General features: G+C 46.0%; 5 protein-coding genes across 5 annotated transcripts; 3 read left to right on the top strand and 2 right to left on the bottom strand.

Moving 5' to 3' along the window:
- The first annotated feature begins 4,841 nt into the window (after positions 1-4,841).
- On the top strand, positions 4,842-6,720 carry B0H65DRAFT_7279 (acetyl-CoA acetyltransferase). The gene is made up of 4 exons (XM_062831335.1): positions 4,842-5,034; positions 5,139-5,188; positions 5,259-5,334; positions 5,430-6,720. Exons 1-4 carry the CDS (start codon positions 4,967-4,969, stop codon positions 6,433-6,435), a joined length of 1,200 nt encoding a protein of 399 aa, XP_062685664.1. The 5' UTR covers positions 4,842-4,966; the 3' UTR covers positions 6,436-6,720.
- Positions 6,721-6,836: 116 nt separating this feature from the next.
- On the bottom strand, positions 6,837-8,027 carry B0H65DRAFT_416078 (WD40-repeat-containing domain protein; the record flags this gene model as incomplete). Its single annotated transcript, XM_062824026.1, has 3 exons — positions 6,837-7,029; positions 7,119-7,523; positions 7,615-8,027. The coding sequence occupies 3 exons, from the start codon at positions 8,025-8,027 to the stop codon at positions 6,837-6,839; spliced, it is 1,011 nt and encodes a 336-aa protein (XP_062685665.1).
- Positions 8,028-8,860: 833 nt separating this feature from the next.
- Positions 8,861-13,564, top strand: B0H65DRAFT_418193 (uncharacterized protein; the record flags this gene model as incomplete). Its single annotated transcript, XM_062824132.1, has 6 exons — positions 8,861-8,888; positions 8,957-9,094; positions 9,160-11,106; positions 11,164-11,559; positions 12,137-13,398; positions 13,475-13,564. The coding sequence occupies 6 exons, from the start codon at positions 8,861-8,863 to the stop codon at positions 13,562-13,564; spliced, it is 3,861 nt and encodes a 1,286-aa protein (XP_062685666.1).
- Positions 13,565-14,998: 1,434 nt separating this feature from the next.
- Positions 14,999-16,758, top strand: B0H65DRAFT_7364 (uncharacterized protein). Its single transcript, XM_062831340.1, has 3 exons — positions 14,999-15,610; positions 15,739-15,867; positions 16,016-16,758. Exons 1-3 carry the CDS (start codon positions 15,464-15,466, stop codon positions 16,439-16,441), a joined length of 702 nt encoding a protein of 233 aa, XP_062685667.1. The 5' UTR covers positions 14,999-15,463; the 3' UTR covers positions 16,442-16,758.
- On the bottom strand, positions 16,758-18,258 carry B0H65DRAFT_7501 (uncharacterized protein). The gene is made up of 2 exons (XM_062831361.1): positions 17,809-18,258; positions 16,758-17,688 (listed from the first exon to the last, which is right to left on the bottom strand). Exons 1-2 carry the CDS (start codon positions 18,080-18,082, stop codon positions 17,075-17,077), a joined length of 888 nt encoding a protein of 295 aa, XP_062685668.1. The 5' UTR covers positions 18,083-18,258; the 3' UTR covers positions 16,758-17,074.
- Between the last annotated feature and the right edge of the window lie 336 nt (positions 18,259-18,594).

Consider the following 18,594-nt stretch of genomic DNA (forward strand, 5'->3'; position numbering starts at 1 on the left):
TCTTATTATAAATAGGAAGAGATTTGGAATTAATAAAGTAATTTCCTTTATTTTATAGTTTACCGATTTCATCGATATAGTTTATAAATATAAACCTATTTAGGTTAGCAATTCTTGGAAGTTTGATAACGAATTCAAAGGAATGTCCTTAAAATATAAAAATATATTTATTAATTTCAAAAGGGTTAGTATATTAAAACCTATTATATTATTAATTAATTTTAAGAAGTTTGTAATTCGTAGCGCTTAGTGTGTTGGCCGCTTTGGTTCATAAGAATTCGTATTTGATAAGGAGGACGCTCTTGATTCTAATTATAAAAAGAAATAGAAGGTAAATATAAGGAAGAAACGCAGTGTAGATAAAAATACGAAAGATTTTTTATAACCGAGAAAGAAAGGAGGCGCTACGCTATTTTATAAGGCTTACGAGCGAGGCATTTATTTAATAATGCGCTACTAGTATTTAATACCTAAAATTAAAGATAATTTTAAATAGAAATTAAGCGGCCCTATTTAGAAGTTTGTTAATAAGAATTTCGAAAAGTATTCCGAAATTAGTAAAAAGGTTAAGAAGGCTAGGAATTAAATACGGGATTGCTTTATTATTTTTAAATAGATTATTGCTTCGAAAAATTAAAGAAAATAAGAAATTAGTATTTGCAATTAAATATTTCTTATTAAATAAGGTATTTTTAATACGAATAGTAGTAAGGGTAATGTTTATTTATTTAAGAATTTTATAATTTTCGATTTTAGGGCTTTATTTATATTTTTAATAAGATTAATTATTTTTCTTCGTTTCGAATAGCGTCCTTAAAGGATTGCGTTTGGGTTGGTGAATTTTAAATATTTATTAAGGGTTTTAGGATTATTAATATAAAAATATAGGGAGAGAGGGGAGTTTTGAAGTTACGGTTGAAAGAAGTAATTTTTTACTTTAATTTTACTATAAATTTTGTATTATTATGCCTACTTCGAAAGTAAGGTTTTTATTAGGATTATAAACCCTTTAGTAATTGCCTCCGTCGGTTAGACGGTTTATTCTTTTATTTCCTTTAAAAAATCTATTATTAAATAATCTTCGAATATTTACCCCTTTCCTTTAATTACGCGGCCTTCTTTATTTATCGAAATTATTTTAATTCTTTTAACCGGTCATTACGTATATAAAATGCCTATTAAATTTTAGTATAAACGATTCAGTTAGTATAATTTTTAAATTTTCGAAAATTTTAATAACGTTGAAGGCGTTAAATTTAAAGGACCTGCTACTTATTAATACGATGCGTATAGTATTTTAAAAATTAAATAATAAATTAAATAAAAATTACGAAATAGGAGATTCAGCCCAGGAGAATATTTCGCCGTTGATTTCCTCGAATATAAAGTAAGGAGAAATAATTTTAAATATATTATATTTATTATTTATCGATAGATTAAATTCGTTTAGAATATTTATATAGCGAATTAAATAATTGAAGCTATCGTTGAAGGATTTTTTTCGGTTATCGATACGATTATTTACTAATATAACGTTAAAATTCAATATATTGAATATAATAACGAATTTAATAATTAATATATTAAGGATAAATTAATTATACGCTTTATTATTTTTAAACTTTTAATATTTAATATTTAAATTTAAAATAGCGGTACTAAGCGTTTAGGGGGTATAATTAAAAAAAAGAGGCGCGTATAATAATAAATAGCATTAAATTCCCTTATAACTTCTAATTTTGTATCGTTTTAGCCTCGGCCTACTTTACTAATCGATTACCTAAATATTTCTATAATTAGAAATTACCATACAAATAGTTTTATACCTTTGTAATTTATTATAAGGGGGTATAAAGCGAGCTCTATAAATTTAATTTTAATTATTTACGTATTTACGGTTGTAAAGTGTACGCGATAATAGGCACCGTATAAAAGAAAGAGTAACAGCGTAAGAAGTTTTAATTAAAGGTTTAGATCAGATTCTTTATTAGTTATATTACTTCTTCTATTTATTAAATTTAGAACTTATAAAGTAATTTTATTATTTATACCCGTAACGTACTCTTTAACGAAAATTTAATTTATTTAAAGAACTTTAATAATTTTAAAGAAGGATTAAAGTTAATTAGTAACGAAATTATTAATTTATTTAATTAAATTAATTAACGTCCTTAATTATTTATATAATATTTTAAACCGTTTAACGCAACCTAAAATATAGAAAATAACGGTCTTACCCTTCTCCTACTATTATTCTTCGATAACGAATTTTAAAAAGATAATAATAAAACTATTTTAAAATTAATAGAACTTACCACTTAAAATAAAATATTTATCGATTTTATATTTAACTACCTTACTCCGTTAAATATATTATTAAGTACTCTTATTACTGGCCTTATAATAGATTTATTAGAGGTTATCTCCTTCTTAGCTTTCGAATTATAAAAAGCCGTATTTAATATTAAGAGACTTATTTAATTAATTAGGTAGTAGTAGGGTAAGATAATTATAAAAGTAGAAATTAATTACTTAATTTCTAAGGGTAGTAAATTAAATTCTATTAAATATTAAAACTTCCCTCTAGTCTTAAAGATTTACTACGATTTCGAATATTACGATTTGGGTGATTTTTTTTAAGTAAATAGAGGAAATATATTTCGATAGTTATAAAAAATGTAATTATAGGTTGAAATCGACGAAGACGTTCCCCGCACCAAAAGTTTTTAAATCTTCGATTATATATAAATATACGTATACAAATTTAATAAATATAGTCGGTAATTAAAAGTAAAAGTTCGCTTTATAATTAGAGGAAAGTAATAATATAATTATAATAAAGAAACATATACCTCTATATTAATTAATCGTTTATTTTAATTAATTATTACCTACGCCGCTAAATTCAATTTCGAACTTATTTAATATAATATAGTAAACGCCTTCGTTAATGCCTACTTTAATAAGGAAATTCATACATATATACTTCCTAATTATTGAAAGTACGGTACTATTTTTGAGATCCTTAAGGCCTTCTACAATTTCCGACGAATTCCCTTATTATAGTAACGAGAATTTAACGGGACCTTCGAAAATTTAGGGTTTAAACCGTTATTCGAAAACCCATATATTTTTAAACGTAATAAAAATTAAATTTTTTATTATATTAACGATATTATTTTCGCTTTTAATAAATTATAATATAATAAAGTTATTCGGGTTACAGAGAAGTTAGAAGAGAACTATAAATTTATTAATAATAATAACTTTTAATAATTTTTAGGTATCGAGATTATTCGAGACCGAAAAGTAGGCTATATTTAATTGTCCTAACGGGAATATATCTATAAAATTACTAAAATAATTAAGAATCCCTATATTTTCGCCTTTATTTTAATAAATAATAAAGAATTTATACTTTATAATAGCGTAGCCTCTTTTAATAAAATCTGGGAATATTAAATCGTTATTAAATTTATAATATACGCTATTATAATTATCCAGCTTAATATTACTTTCGCTGCTAGCCGATTAGCTCGTTACAATTATAATCTCAGTTCTTAGTATCGTAAGGTTACTAATAAAATTTTCTACTACTTTTAATACTATTTTAATTTCTCTTTTTATTATAGTAAATTAACGAAATTCGAAATCGCTTTAAATACATCGTACGCTGATAATTTTCTAAATTGAAAGAATTCGTATAGATTTACAATTAATTTTTTGAGTAATTTAATTTATTAGGGTATAATTAAATAAAAGACAGTATTTACTTTAATAATAGTTGTAGAATTGTTATCGATTTTAAACGCTATTGAGGAAACTATTACTTTTATACGTCTATATAAAGAGATTGATATTCCTTTCGATAAGGATATGCTTGTGATTGGTTGTGATAATATATAGACGATCCGTATATTAATTATTAAGGTAGCGAAATTAATAATTAAATTAAAATATATTAATATTTATCGTTATTAGTTAAAGTAGGAAATTATAGAGGGAAAGATTGAAGTTAAATATTTGAAGACGACGAAGATATTAGCCGATAAATTAATGAAGGTTTTAGAATAATTGGATTACGAGAAATTTCAGGAATTAATAGGAATAACGAATATACTAATTCGTAAGGAGATAGGGATAAATAAGGAAATTCTGGATAATATTCTGGAGGATATTTATAGTTTGGTTAGAGAAATTAACATACTAGAAGAGAAATTTTATAAATAGCTTTACTTTTACCCTATTTGGAAGGTCTGCAAGTGAGAGGGTATATCAGATTTAAAGGTGGTTTCAGCCATACCATATGGAGGTTAGCGCTCTAGCTACCTGATATTGCCTGATTTCTGGGCATATTTGGGTTACCCCAGCACCCCCCATACCTTCTGAGCGAGTCAGTCACACACACTCTTCAATCAATCAATTCTGCACCGTCACATCTGACAGCAGCAACTTTCAACATGGCACCAGCATGCAAGCAGATTCCCGCAGCGGACCGCGTCAGGAACGGTTCACGCTGTCGCGCTGTCCCTCAGGGTTCTAAAACTCCCCCAAACTGCCACCAACTCTCCACAACTGCCCGTTGCAAGTTGCCACATCCCAGTCATCAAAGACGCGTAAAGAGGTATCATTGGAAGAAAGCGAGTTGCCCCCGGCATCGGACACCACTTGTCAAGGTCCATCTCGTTCCTGAAGATCGGCGCTTTTCCGGATAAAGACTGATAAGAGCTCGCGTCGAAGGCGGTGTGACCGTGTGAGGACAAGAGGTGGCAGGTCCCCGTCGTCTCAACAATTTCCCCTTTCCTGTCCCTCGTCCAAGACAATCCTGGTAGACGTGGGCTGAGCTTTCTTAAAACAACGCTCCCATCCTCTTGACTCTTCCTACCTAGCTTTACCCAGTTCCATTCCATAATCTTTAATACCAAACTCTCTTTCTCCTCAACTCCAACTTTCAAAGCTAGCCATCATGTCTTCCGGTCTTCCCTCCGTTTACATCGTTTCTGTCGCCAGAACCCCTGTGGGGTCCTTCCTTGGGTAAGCTACCCCGCTATGTCGACTGACCTTCCGGAGCTGTTGTCAGGACGACACAGGAGGGACAAAGCGCGAACTAAGCGTTGCTAACATCTCTGAACTTGTAGTCAGCTTTCCAGCCTTTCCGCTGTCCAGCTCGGTGCCCATGCCATCAAGTGTACGTTGGAACCAGGTTCGAGAGGAGTAATAGATAAAAGAGGTCCTTAGCTAACAGCTCCTGAATTTAGCTGCCGTTGAGCGCGTTCCCGAGATCAAGGCTGAGGATGTTGAGGAGGTCTTCTTTGGCAATGTCCTTTCCGCTGGGTATGTAGCCATGGATGCCTTTGTGCGCAACGAACGCACCGCCGCGATTCGATCCTGGAACAACACAATGCTAACCAGATGTCTTTATCCTCCAGTGTCGGTCAGGCTCCTGCCCGCCAGTGCGCCCTGAAGGCCGGCCTCTCGAACAAGGTTGTCGCCACCACCGTCAACAAGGTGTGCGCTTCCGGTATGAAGGCCATCATCCTTGGCGCCCAGACCATTATGACTGGCAATGCCGACATCGTTGTCGCCGGCGGCACCGAGAGCATGTCCAACGTCCCCCACTATATGCAGAACCTCCGCACCGGCGTCAAGTACGGCGACGGCGGTCTTGTCGACGGTATCCAGTCCGACGGTCTCCGTGATGCCTACGACAAGGAGCTTATGGGTGTCCAGGCCGAGCTCTGCGCCAAGGACCATGAGCTGAGCCGTGAGGCCCAGGACGAGTATGCCATCAACTCCTACCAGAAGGCCCAGGCCGCCACCGAGGCTGGTCTGTTCAAGGAGATTGCCCCTATCGAGGTCCCCGGTGGCCGCGGCAAGCCTGCCATCAAGATCGACCGTGATGAGGAGGTCAAGAACCTCAACGTCGAGAAGCTCAAGTCCGCCCGTACCGTCTTCCAGGCCAAGAACGGTACCGTCACTGCTCCCAACGCCTCCCCCATCAACGACGGTGCCGCTGCCGTTGTTCTTGTCTCCGAGGCTAAGCTTAAGGAGCTTGGTATCAAGCCCATCGCCAAGATCCTTGGCTGGGGCGATGCCGCTCACGAGCCTGAGCGCTTCACCACCGCCCCGGCTATCGCCATTCCCAAGGCCATCAAGCATGCCGGTATCAAGGAGGAGGACGTTGACTTCTACGAGATCAACGAGGCCTTCTCTGTTGTCGCCCTCGCCAACATGAAGATCCTTGGCCTTGAGCCCGAGAAGGTCAACGTCTATGGTGGCTCCGTTGCCATCGGCCACCCTCTTGGCTGCTCCGGTGCTCGTGTTGTCACTACCCTCACCACCGTCTTGGCTGAAAAGAAGGCCAAGATTGGCTGCGCTGGTATCTGCAACGGTGGCGGTGGTGCTTCTGCCATCGTTATCGAAAACTTGCAGTAAGTGGCTGGCGCTTGTGTCTCGATCGTTCTATATACCCACATATTTTTCCACATGGCTCGCGGAGCGGAGTTTTGGAGAATGGAAAAAGCATTATACCTTGTGATTACCACATGAGGATGACATTCTAATAAAAAGTTTTGATGATTGATGATAGATCCACGGCCAGCTTGCCCTTCGTTAAGTCAAACCTTTAATAATACAAAAGACCCAACACATAATGCGGGTAGATTGTCCTCGGCGTGAATCAGCTTATGGCTATCTTTCGAGAAGATCATATCTTTTGAACTTATGACGGATTTGAATTCACTGCTTTACTACTCATGAAGAGAGACGAATTTCGATGGGATAGATGTAGTTCAAACTTCAATTGATCGCTCAGGTGACGGCGCGCTTGAGGTTGCTCATGCACTGGGCCGCCACGCCTTGATACAACTGTCCTCTCCGGCGGTAAATACTACCTGCTGCTCATCGACAAAGCAGAAGCTGCGAACGATCTCCGATCCATGTGCCCCTGGAAGACCTACCACAGTCTCACTATCCAAGCTCCATGAAGCACCATTCTTGGATAGATGGATCAGCCGGAACAGCTCTTGACTATTCATCCCCCATACGTGGTTAGCACACACTCGATAGCTCGTTTCGGCCAAAAAAAGGGCAAAGTTGTTTCCCAGAAAAAAACTCACTCCTGTGTTCCAGCACCAATAACCGCCCCAGCACCCGTCACCTTGGGGATAACGTTGCACAAATACTGGCAGTCCACCGTCTTGCGGATGTCGCCCAGGTCGAGCGTCGGCGAGCCCTTCTCGACCGTCTCGCCCATGTCGTACAGCGCGAACCGCTCGTCGTGCGACACGGCGTACACCTCGGTCTCGTTCAGGAAGCCGGCCCGGTGCACGGAGCCGTGGTTGAACGCCGCGATCACCACTTCGTCCTCGTCCGTGATGCGCGTGTCGCAGACGTTGACCAGACCATCGGTCGAGCCGGTCAGGAGCAGATGGGCGTTGGTGGGGTGGAAGGAGAGCTCTGTTACGTCGTCGCTGTGGACTTCATCGTAGTGGATCTTGGGGGCGGAGGGGAAGCGGAGATCCCTTTTTGTTCGTGAGTTAGTGAGATTCTGGTCTGGTTTGAGGTGTTGTTGAACAGGTGAGCTTGGATGAGCTAGGGTACATGAAGTCTTACCATAGGAGAACGGATGCCTGGTGGTTAGCCAATTCCGTACCGGCAGCTAACGTATTTGTCTGTTCCGAGCAGGCAAGTGAGAGCAAACCGGGGCCTTCGCCTGGTGTCCCTATTTGCAATACCGCTGTGTTGGCCGCATCGGTTCTCAGATCCCAGAGCGAAACCGTCCCGTTCTCGCCTGCTGTAGCAACGACTGAGTTTCCGACGCTGAACGCTTCGGCGCAGCTGATGTTTCCATGGTTCGTTTGGACTTTCTTGAGAGGTCCCTGGTTCAGGCGCAGAGGGTTGAAGATGGAGAGACTTTGGTCGGAGCCAACGGCTGCTAGGCCGGCAGAGACGGGGACGATGTCTGTGATGTAGGTGGGTTCTGAACCGGGATACTTGAACCCGTCGGTGCAAGATAGGGCATACATCTTGACTGGCTTATTTTCCGGGGGTTGAATGATTTTGTTCTGGTACAATCGTTCGCAAAAGATTTGTGAGAGACTTCTCAAATATGTGTAAGTCGACTTAAGCTGTACGAAGTCTTAGTCTTGATGTTTCGGTCTTGAACGGTCCTAGTGTCTACCTGTCCACGGTACTCACATCAGATGAAAAAGTAAGTAATCCGACTTCCCAAACAGATCACGCTATCATCCACTGGTCACAACTAAAAATTATTCGAGGATTTATTGTTTTTGTTTTTTTAGGTTGGTAGTTGAACCTCAGCTTGAAATGATAACTTCTTCAATAAGCGCACTTCGGATCGCAAGCCGTGGCAGCTGTCCGCCAGCTGCTGACTGACCAATCCTAAGCAGGTACGCCACAACTGACGGGACGTGCACGGCCGTTGAGGTTTTGAGCTCTGCGGGTAGGAGCCCGGACCCCTGTCGAGCTCTAGAACGATTACGAAATGGGAAGTCGAAGCTCTCAAGTTCAATCTGGACAGCTGGTATCATGAAAGCCGCTGCCGTGGACGCTACACTACACACTGCGCTATAGGTGTAGCTACTGGTAGTGACTACCCCACGATTTGTTGATGTTATTTACCCGACCTCCTTCTAAGAAGGGTGCTTGTGTTCAGTTGGCCTAACCACGAATACTTTCAACATCTGTTCCTTTTTTTGGGATCCCACTGCAACGGACATCCACGGACTGCAAACAACGTTATTGCTGACGATCTGTTGCTTATACATCACAAGTCTGATAATGGCATGATTCCTTCCTTTGGGTTTGCCTCTACTACGTTTCCCAGGAGTCGACAACCATGAGGCGCTTTCTCCTGTACATATCCCGTATGCTTGCAAACCCCAGGCCACTCTGCTCTCCTGGAGCGCCAGACACTGACATCATTGTCCCCCAGTGCTATTGCAGGTCGTTGTGTTCTCCCACGCGAATGCGCCGGACAATCAACAACATGTACTTTCTGGAGATAGATCGAATGGAGCAACAGGCAATACACTCCCCGCCGAGCTCCCTGCCGCACAGCATGTTCAACCAGGTATGCGCACTTGAACAAAGACGAAAGCTCAGGGCTGGAAGGACAAGTTGCTGACAGATAATCAGGTGCTGACCACGTCGACACCGCTCTGGTCGAGTTGCGAAAGCTACACCAACCTTTGCACCATAAGATACGAAAGAACCCCGGCATTTTGAGAACCGTTCTACATCTTGCTACCAAAGCATTACCGGCTGTCCGACTTACTGCTCCCTCACCCGATTCCTCCAACGATGCCGTCAGTGGCCCGCTTCTCCATGCGACCAGGCTCCTCGAGGAGTCCGCACAGAAGAACAACTCCGATGCGCTCTATATCCTAGGCGACATGAACTTCTACGGCAACTTCTCCCACCCCAGGAATCTCAAGACGGCCTTCGATTACTACCAAAAGCTTGCCTTGCTCAATGGAAACAGCTCGGCAATGTACATGATGGGAGTGATGTACTCTACAGGAGTGGGAGGCGCCGTGGAGCCGGACCAGGCCAGAGCTCTGCTTTATTACACCTTTGCTGCCAACCAAGGCCACACGAGGGCCGAGATGGCTGTGGCACATCGTCATTATGCGGGAATCGGAACCACCAAGAACTGCGAGACGGCGGTCAAATACTACAAAAGGGTCGGCGATAAAGCAATTGCGTGGTACCGCTCAGGACCTCCCGGCGGCATGAGCTGGATATCGGAATCTCACCGCATCGCCGACGAACTTGGAGGTATATATGGTGCAGGAGCGAGTGTGTCCAGTTCGGGTCAAAACGCACCTCACAAAAACCCCACCTCTGACGCACAGGCTTCCATCGAGGATATTCTCGAGTACCTCGACCTGATGTCTCAGAAGGGCGACGTCAAGGCGACTTTTAACCTGGGCCGTATATTTTACGACGGCCAGAGAAACCTCCCGCGTGACTACGCCAAGGCCAGGGAATACTTCCTGAAGGTAGCCGGTAAAACCTGGAATAAGAAAGGACAGGTTTTCGAAAACAAGACGCCCAGTTTTCACACTATCAGTTGCAGAGCAGCTGGATACATCGGGCGCATGTATTTGCGAGGAGAGGGTGTTGAACAGAACTTCAGGCTGGCCGAGTTCTGGTTTAGACGCGGCAATGAGCAAGCTGACCAACAGTCTCGCCATGGACTCGGACTGATGTACCTGAATGGTTACGGCGTGGAACGAAACCTCGACCTGGCCCTCAAGTACTTCAATGCGGCAGCGGAGACTGTATATCCACCCTCTCATGTGCAGCTCGCTGCGCTGTACCTCGATCAAGGTCAGTCCGATGAGGATATCTACGCAGCAAACCATCACCTGGATCTGGCGGCTAAGTACTACAATATGGAGGCATATTACTATATCGGAGAGATGACCTATTTCGGTCTTGGCCGCGAAAGATCATGCGAGGTTGCGCTTAATTACTACAAAGCTGTCGCGGAGAAGGTAGAGCCGTTTGTCTCATGCTGGGCTGAGGCTAACTTGGCCTACGACGCGGGTGAGACTGAGTTGGCCTTCCTCGAATACCTACACGCGGCAGAACAGGGATACGAAACCGCTCAGAACAATGTTGCGTACATACTCGACCCTCAGAAGTCCTACTTGACTATCCCGCAGTGGCTGTACCCCAAGACCCAGAAGCCGGCACTTCTTCAAAACCCGGCGCTCGCACTCATCTACTGGACACGGTCCTCTAGGCAAGGCAACATTGACGCTACTGTCAAGATGGGCGACTATTACCTCGGCGGGATAGGAACGGAAGCTGATGTCGATAAGGCCGTTCAGTGTTATACTGCAGCTTCAGAACATTATCAGAGCGCGCAGGCGTTGTGGAACTTGGGCTGGATGCATGAGAATGGCATTGGCTTAACTCAAGACTATCATCTTGCTAAGCGGTATTACGACACTGCTCTGGAAACAAACGACGAGGCATACCTACCCGTCTCTCTCAGCTTATTGAAGCTGCGGGCGAGAAGCGCTTGGAATACTTTCACCAACGGTCGGATCAACTCTATCCAAGACGAGCCAAGTGAGTACCATCCCCTGACCAGGTACATATCAAAGAGACCCAGCTAACAGTCAACAGCCGAGAAAAAGGAATGGTCACTCAGTGAATGGATCAATAACTTCTTACAGGATGAGATGGGCTATTACGGAGATGATATGTATGACGGCTATGAGGATGCGATGCCTGGTGCCGATTCCGATCTGGGTGCCTTTGAGGAAGGGGACATCCTGGAGACGTTGGTGATTATGGGTCTCGCTGCCGCTCTTGTCTTCTTAGTATTGTATCGCCAACAGCGACAGCAAGCAGCTCGGCGGCAGCAGGAAGACGAGGCAAGGAGACAACAGCAAGAACAGCAAGGCCAAGGCGTTAGAGTAGCTGGCGGAGCGTTTGCTAACGGACAACAGCAGCAACAGGCAGGGAATGGGGGCTTCTTCCCTCAACCTGGCGCTCCAGGCTTTGGGCAATGGGCTGTTGGTGGCGTGGGCCACTGAGCAGCTGGTGGCATGGCTTTGCAACTTTTTATCTCACCTTTTCTCTGCATCTTTAGTGTTTACCACGAGCAGTATTCTTGAGCTATTACTGAGCGATGGCGTATGGGGATTTGAAATACGTACAACTGTATACTACAACAGACGTTAGAATGGTCATGGTTGAGAGTAGTCATACAAACACCGTTCTTGAACCAGAGGCCGATGTTGCTGTTAGTGCGAGTTAGCCACTAACACATTTTCAGGTCACAAACTTCTCTGCAACAGAATGGGCGTGGCCAACCAAACAAACAGATGACGCCGGGAGTCGATCCGCAGTAGGCATCCGGCTCCCTTTGCGATCTTGAAAAAAACTTTGATCAAGATGTTTGCTTTGAGTGCTCGTGAGGACCTCCAGCTTCCTCTGCGGACCGGGGCGTGATGCAGCGGCTCTGGGCAACTGCTACAGCACCGTAATAGCAGGTACTACACGCTAACACCACCATCTCTACCCCCCGTAAGCAAGGCAATCACTTAGCAGGCCCGCAGGCAGCGCCTACCACCTCACCACTCATAGGTCCAAGATCTCCGTTTGCTTCGCAGATTCTCTCACCTCACATTTTCAACCACAATTGATCATTTTCCGTCGGGTTCGGTCGTCACTCAACAATCTCAAGGACACAAGAATGCAGTCACACGCAATCTGGTACTAGCCTGTACAAAGACCAATTCCAGCACTCCCCAAACCGGCGCGCAACCCCTCACAGCATTCACCAACCTACTCACTTGGAGAATGTCATCTCACGCAACACCAGGACCAGCATCCAAGCGCCGCCGTGTCGAGCTGGCAAACGCTACACTGCGGAGACCGTTTCGGTCTCCCATGATCAACCGCACAACATCTGGTGACAAGTCAACTCCCACGGCGACAAGGCAAGGGAAAACGACGCAAGTACGAGCGGCAGTGGGTAGTAGTGGTGCCGCCGATGTCGGGGGAGGAGAAGAAGAGGAAGAAGAAGATGATGACGACGACGAAGAAACAAGTTTCTCCTCGGTGCCGACGCCAGTAGTGAGAAAAGCATCAAAAAGCAGTCTTCACCGTAGTAGCGGTGCTGGTCCCAGTACGAGTACACAACGGAACGCGAAACCACCTCTTCTGGATTTGAACAACAAGGAGGAGCAGCAGAAAGGGCCTCGAGCTACGTCTGGTATCAATCGGAGGCGAAGCAGCATCGGGTCAGGGTCTACTACTGGCTCTAATATCACTTCTTCGCGCCCTTCCGTTGGTCAAAGCCTTACCAAAAGGACAGTTGTTGGTGAAGCCGCTCCAGATGGTAATGACGACATCTTGGCCGGACTGCAAAAATCTCACAGGGAGGCGAAGGCTCATTTGAGCGCCATGCAAAAGCAATTGGATCTCATCAGGCAGGCGAAGCGTATTGAGGTGGCATCACGGAAGGCTGTTGAGGAGGGGAGCAAGGAGCGACGACGGCAGGACGCAACGGTCATTGACGCCGAGTTGAAAGAGCTAGTGCAGAAATGGAAGCTTGCGAGCAGACAGGCGGCAGAAGAACTGTTTGAGCTTATCAAGGGGAGGGTGGCGGATATGGGCGGGGCCAAGGCGTGGAGGGAGACGAGGAGGAGGCAGATGGAGGGGTTTCATTCTGCTTGGGATGATGACGGGCAGAAGGGGAAGAAGAGAAAGGGAGATGCTGATGAGCGGGAGATTGAAGACTCCGATGTCAGCGATGATGGAGGTCTTGATGACGGCGACGGGCAATTCTCACAGGGAGCTGGAAACAATGATGACGGTGAGGGGAGTGCGGAAGACGACTCCGAGGACTCGGTAAGGTTACTGTGGCAAAGGTGAGTGTCACTGACAGAAAAATAAGGGGCTAACTTTACGCACGTGTTGCTTCTAGGGATTTACCATGCTCATGATGCTGCAAAGCCTTAACATAGAGCCTGACGTCTTGGGGTACGATCCGAACGAAGACAAGTGGCTGGATTAGAGGCCTGGAACTCTTTATGAAAGGAAAGAGAGAGAAAAGAAGAGCAAAAGGGAACCCAGGAGGTGCCATCTGGCCCCCCACAGTCTGGAATGATCACTTGACGGATCAGACCAACGGTTTCTCTCTTCCGCCAGGATGAAGGCCACCTGCCTCATCTCAAAAGGCCAAGTCATCGCGAGGAATTACCGTTCCAAGACACTTAATGTGTCACAGCTCCGAGATTATATATCTCTATCCGACAATCAGGAGGCCATAAGTGTGTCTTTGTACGCCAGACATGTAGGCCACTCTCAATGCGGGCGAGACCTGATTTATCGAGTAGGTACATGATCTTTGCGAGACATTCGATATCCGCGGCAGGCAATGCACACAAGGGCAGTTATTTAGGACATTGTCTAAACCTATGTCCCTTCAGCGGTCCTTGTTAGCATCCATCACAGGCTTCAAGCTTGGTGGTTAGTTGTCACGGGTTCCCAGTTCTAGTGTGGCCTCCGACGGCAACCTTACCCGTTTCCCCCGGATTGAATCAAATTCGAGTTACCAGGAGCTTCTGTGGTGTTTCTTCATTCCAGCCACAGGATTTGCCACGGCCAGTCTACGGTGCCCGAGGCGGAGGGACAGGAAAGGATAGCCCAACTGCTGCCGCCGACAGTGTCGGCGAAGGTAGTGATATGGCCTGTGCAACTCTTCAGGGGTTCCGGCTCGGCAAACAACTGAAACTCAGATAGGGGTACGACCTCAGGTCTGATGAAACCTGCCGTACAAAGGAGCAACCGCCCGGGCGCCACTGCCGTTTCGTAGCCTTTGCTACAGTTCGAACTGGGATCATGCCCGCTTGCACGTTCGCTGCAGTTTGTGGCTCGCAGACTCGCAGTCGACCTCCCCCGGATCCCCGGGTTGCTACAGTAGCGGCCGATTTGTATGCAAGTCAAGCAAGCGCGATCTGGGGATGGACCACGACCACGCATTGCAACGACAAGAGAAGCCCCTGGTTCCAGGTCTCATCCTTTCTCTTACACATACATGACTCCCCCTTATTACGGTGACTCCCGCCTCTCTGTCCTTTCTTTGGCTGACGTACCAACCCTGGTCTCCCTTGGGAATGAATAGATAGAGACAATATGGTGAACCACTGTCGGAAACCCACATGGTCGGCCTCCCTAGGGTAAACCACGGAATCTTCCATTCAGACCGTGTACCGTGATTTGCGCCTGCCCTGCCTGCGAGTTGGACAAGTGCCGTTTCACGACCGAGCACGTATCACAAGATCTCTGGGAATGGATTGAAAGCAGGCAGGTCTCTCTGAGGTCTGTCTTCTTGACGGAGTGATCTGCTCTCGGTCCCAAGCCTTGGCAGTTTTGTTCCGTCTTCCTCTCTCTCCGTTTCACTCGCCTCACTACGGTAGTAGTCGCCCTCACTCACAGGAGTAGATGTGTGTCTGGGTTCTCTTCTTTCTGTCTCATCACTCGTGGCACCAACCCGGCATTCCACTCTTCCTTCCCTCCTGTCTGGTGAGACCGCTGCTACGAGAGATCCCCATGCTGCTGGGCGGCAGAAGGAAGGTTCTAAAGAGTGCTGGTTCCTGATCACTTCCTCTTAGCTTGTTCCTTCGTTTTCTCCTTTCTGTTTCTGGCTCTTGTTCATAATACTAATTCCCCTTCTGAACCCCATTGTTCATCTTGTCATATCCTTTCTCAGACCCCGCCGCCGACATTCTTGACAAACTCACTAAGAGAGAGTCGGCTTATTATTTGAGTCTTGATCCATCCATTCATTATTACACATTGAATACTCGGACTGCTCCACCTGGACTTCACTGTTGTCTACATATCCCTTATTGGAGTGTTATTGATTATCACTCGTTATCACATCCTACTGGCTTGGGATTAGACAACAATCATGGCGGCGTCCGAGTCGATAGTCAAACACACTCTCTTATTATCGAGGATAGTCTCGCGAGAGTTTAGAGAGCATAACAACTGTACTCGAGGGCCAGATGGCTTCATCGACCCGGATAGTTGTTATGTCCCCTTTTGGTACACAAGAGTAAGTTGTCCCTCTTCAGTTCACTCGATCACTCACCAACCAACCCGACCAACTCCTCCAATCCTCATGGAGAAACTGTCAGTAGTAGACTTCATCAGTTCCTTTGCTAACTCTATCATCAACATCAGACGGGCGTCATAGTGAAATGGTCTCTCTTCCTCGGCCTAAGTACCTTCTTCGGGCTCTACCTCATCCTAGGCTACCTACACGCCAAAAGGCGGATGACCAAGGGTCAACCACCCATGGCTTATCATAGGGTAAGCATTTTTTTGTCCTCTTTTCTTCTCTTGTTTCCCATACCTCCCTCCTCCTTCATGATCCTTCATATACCCCCTCTTATATCCAATCCAACCCAATCCAACCCAATCCAATCCAAGAAAATATAAACTAACATCGCCAAAAAAGTGGCTCGTCGCCCGCCATGATCTCGCCCGCGTAGACCCTCGCTACCCCTACCCCCAAACAACCTTCCAACCTTATAGTCAAGGACAACAACAGCCCTACGGAAACTACGGAATGCACCCCGTCCCTCCACCAGTCTATGACCCCGACGCTCCTCGTCCCCCGATGTACCCGGGACCTCCTCCGGCCATGGCCATGGCCATGGTGCAACCGCCGGATGGAGCGACGAAGGTCGATCCTATGCAACAGGCACTGGCGCCGGCGTCAGTGCCGGTGCTACCGCCGCTGTACTCTGGCCGAAACGACGGCAACGGTGGTGGTGAGGAGCAGTATGAAGCGCCGCCTGGACCACCACCGTCAGCACAAGCACAGGTACAGGGACCGATAAGGCAGCAGGGAACGGGTGGGACGAATCCCTTTCGGGATTGAGTGATTGGATAGACTTTCGCTCGGTTTAGCTTTCTACCTTTCTTTCTGTTTCCTGTGTAGAGTGGGTGGCATGAAGTTGGATACCTAGGCGGGTTGGACACTCTTGGATTTTCCGATTTTGGCGTTTGTATAGGCCGGGCTGGGCTGGGATGGGATGCTAGGGGTGGGTGGCTGGGCAGGTTACAGCATTGTCTTGTTTCGTATATGTTTACTCTGCATTTATTATACCAGAAGGAATAACACTCTTAAGGACCGTGGTAATCACTTGAGCTCGACCGAGACGGAAGAAGGGGCAAGTGGCGGTTGAATAAGTCCAATGAAGACTTGATATTGATAGATGATATTGATAAAGTTCAATCTTAAGTTACAAACCCAGGCAATGTTTCCCAATTGAGGCATCATCATGCGTGTTTGAACCTCTCATGCCTATGCCTATGCCCGTGAAAACTAAAACGCCATAACACCTCGCTTGTTTTGTTTCCCGTATATCCGTTTCATAGGGCCTTTGTTACCATGCCCCATCCCTTTGTGTGTGTGTGTATCCCGTTTTCCAAACGCCAGACGAACTGAACAAACTGCTGTTGCGCTGCTTTGATATGGATATGATCTAATGTGTGCAAAGACCGGACTAGTCTAAGAATAGTCAAGATCCATAGCATCATCATCCTCATCACCAGCAGAAGCACCACCAAACTGCGGTAGCGATCCAGGATGAACACTCTGCATCGTATCCGTCAACCCATTGTTGACCTGCTGCAATTGCTGCTGCATTTGCTGCTGTTGCAGCTGTTGACTCTCCATCAAATGCTTCTCACGCACACGGGCTCTTGCCTCAAGGATGGCCTTGCGCACGCTATCCTGCTCCTCAGGGACCGTGATGGAAGCCGGCACGCTGTAGAGCACCAGCTGCTTGTTCAGGATGTCCGGATCCACGAACGACGACTGGGTATTGAGTAGGGCCTGGGTTGGGATGCGGTTCTGCCGCAGGTGCTTCTCGATGTCCGGGAGGAAGACCAGCTTGCCGCCGTCTGGTTCGGCTTCGCTGTCGGAGGCGAGCTCGTCTTCGATATTGTAGATGTACACTTTGTGCTTGGTGTTGTCGCATTGCATGTATTCGGTGTCATCTTGACCGATGGTCTGGGATGATGACGACGGGGTAGATGTGGCAGAAGGAATGAATGAAGGTGAGAAGGAGTTTGCAGCTTGTGGGTTCTCGACGGGGACGTATAACTTGTGGCCGCCGTGTTCTGTTGTAGGTTGAGCCGTCCGCGTGTTAGTGATTGAGCGGTGCGGTGGAAGACATGATGTCACTGATGCGATACGAGATAAGAGGGGAGAGCGGTGGCGGTGGCGGTGGTAGAACATACCCAGATTCAACAAGCTCATGCGCTTGGCGAGGCGCTCGTTTTCAGGGTGCGAATCGGCTTTGCGCTTGCGTGAGCATGGTGCTGGTTGAGGTGCAACATATTGTTGCTGAATGAATTGGTTGGAGTTGATGTTGTTGTTGCGATAGTTTTGCTGGAGTTGGGTGTCCATCATGCCGTATCCATATCCAGGCATCTCCATGTTGCTGGCGGTGGTGGGCGTGGTGGGCGCAACCAGGTGTGGTAGTGGTCCAGATTGGAAATGGGCCATCATCATTTTCTCCCCGCCAATATTCTTTCCCCTTCGATCCTCCTCTTCCTCTTTTTCAGGGACCTTTCGGTTTCAGATCTTCTCCTCCTCCAGACCGCAACTGACTTTTGGATCTCTTTCTTCTCCTCCGCACGACCGGTACCGCAGCTAGCTGCAGGGGATTTGATAGAGGCTCCGGGTGGTTTGGGTGATTTGCTCCAATCAATTTGCGTTGAGCTAGCAGCCGGTCCAGCCCGAGGTAAGCGGTAGGGTCTAGATTGTCAGATCTGTTGGCGCGATAACGGTGGTGTTTTATTTAGCTACTAGTGCTGCTACTAGGCTCTTGGGTTTCGCTGGTCGACTTTTTGGAAACTGAAGAATGAAGAGCCTTGTGACAAACAGTTCGGGATTGTGGTTGCGCTGGTCCTCTGCGTATGGGCCTGGAACCAGCTGCAGTGGCACGAGACTGCCCCCAGCTTTTAAGGGCTTGAGTCATTGCTCGCGAACCTTCCACGGCAGGACTATTACTAGGCCGATCC

Source organism: Neurospora tetraspora (assembly GCF_033439725.1).
Source record: "Neurospora tetraspora strain CBS 560.94 chromosome Unknown B0H65scaffold_1, whole genome shotgun sequence".
Taxonomy (NCBI): domain Eukaryota; kingdom Fungi; phylum Ascomycota; class Sordariomycetes; order Sordariales; family Sordariaceae; genus Neurospora; species Neurospora tetraspora.

What these genes read in the sequence shown, in the direction of transcription:
- B0H65DRAFT_7364 (XM_062831340.1), top strand. Translation starts at nt 15,464, where the DNA reads ATGGCGGCGTCCGAGTCGATAGTCAAACACACTCTCTTATTATCGAGG. An exon ending in TCCCCTTTTGGTACACAAGA is followed by an intron (nt 15,611 to 15,738) that starts GTAAGTTGTCCC and finishes CATCAACATCAG; the next exon opens with ACGGGCGTCATAGTGAAATG. An exon ending in CACCCATGGCTTATCATAGG is followed by an intron (nt 15,868 to 16,015) that starts GTAAGCATTTTT and finishes TCGCCAAAAAAG; the next exon opens with TGGCTCGTCGCCCGCCATGA.
- B0H65DRAFT_7501 (XM_062831361.1), bottom strand. Translation starts at nt 18,082, where the DNA reads ATGATGATGGCCCATTTCCAATCTGGACCACTACCACACCTGGTTGCG. An exon ending in CATGAGCTTGTTGAATCTGG is followed by an intron (nt 17,689 to 17,808) that starts GTATGTTCTACC and finishes AACCTACAACAG; the next exon opens with AACACGGCGGCCACAAGTTA.
- B0H65DRAFT_7279 (XM_062831335.1), top strand. Translation starts at nt 4,967, where the DNA reads ATGTCTTCCGGTCTTCCCTCCGTTTACATCGTTTCTGTCGCCAGAACC. An exon ending in CCTGTGGGGTCCTTCCTTGG is followed by an intron (nt 5,035 to 5,138) that starts GTAAGCTACCCC and finishes CTGAACTTGTAG; the next exon opens with TCAGCTTTCCAGCCTTTCCG. An exon ending in CGGTGCCCATGCCATCAAGT is followed by an intron (nt 5,189 to 5,258) that starts GTACGTTGGAAC and finishes TCCTGAATTTAG; the next exon opens with CTGCCGTTGAGCGCGTTCCC.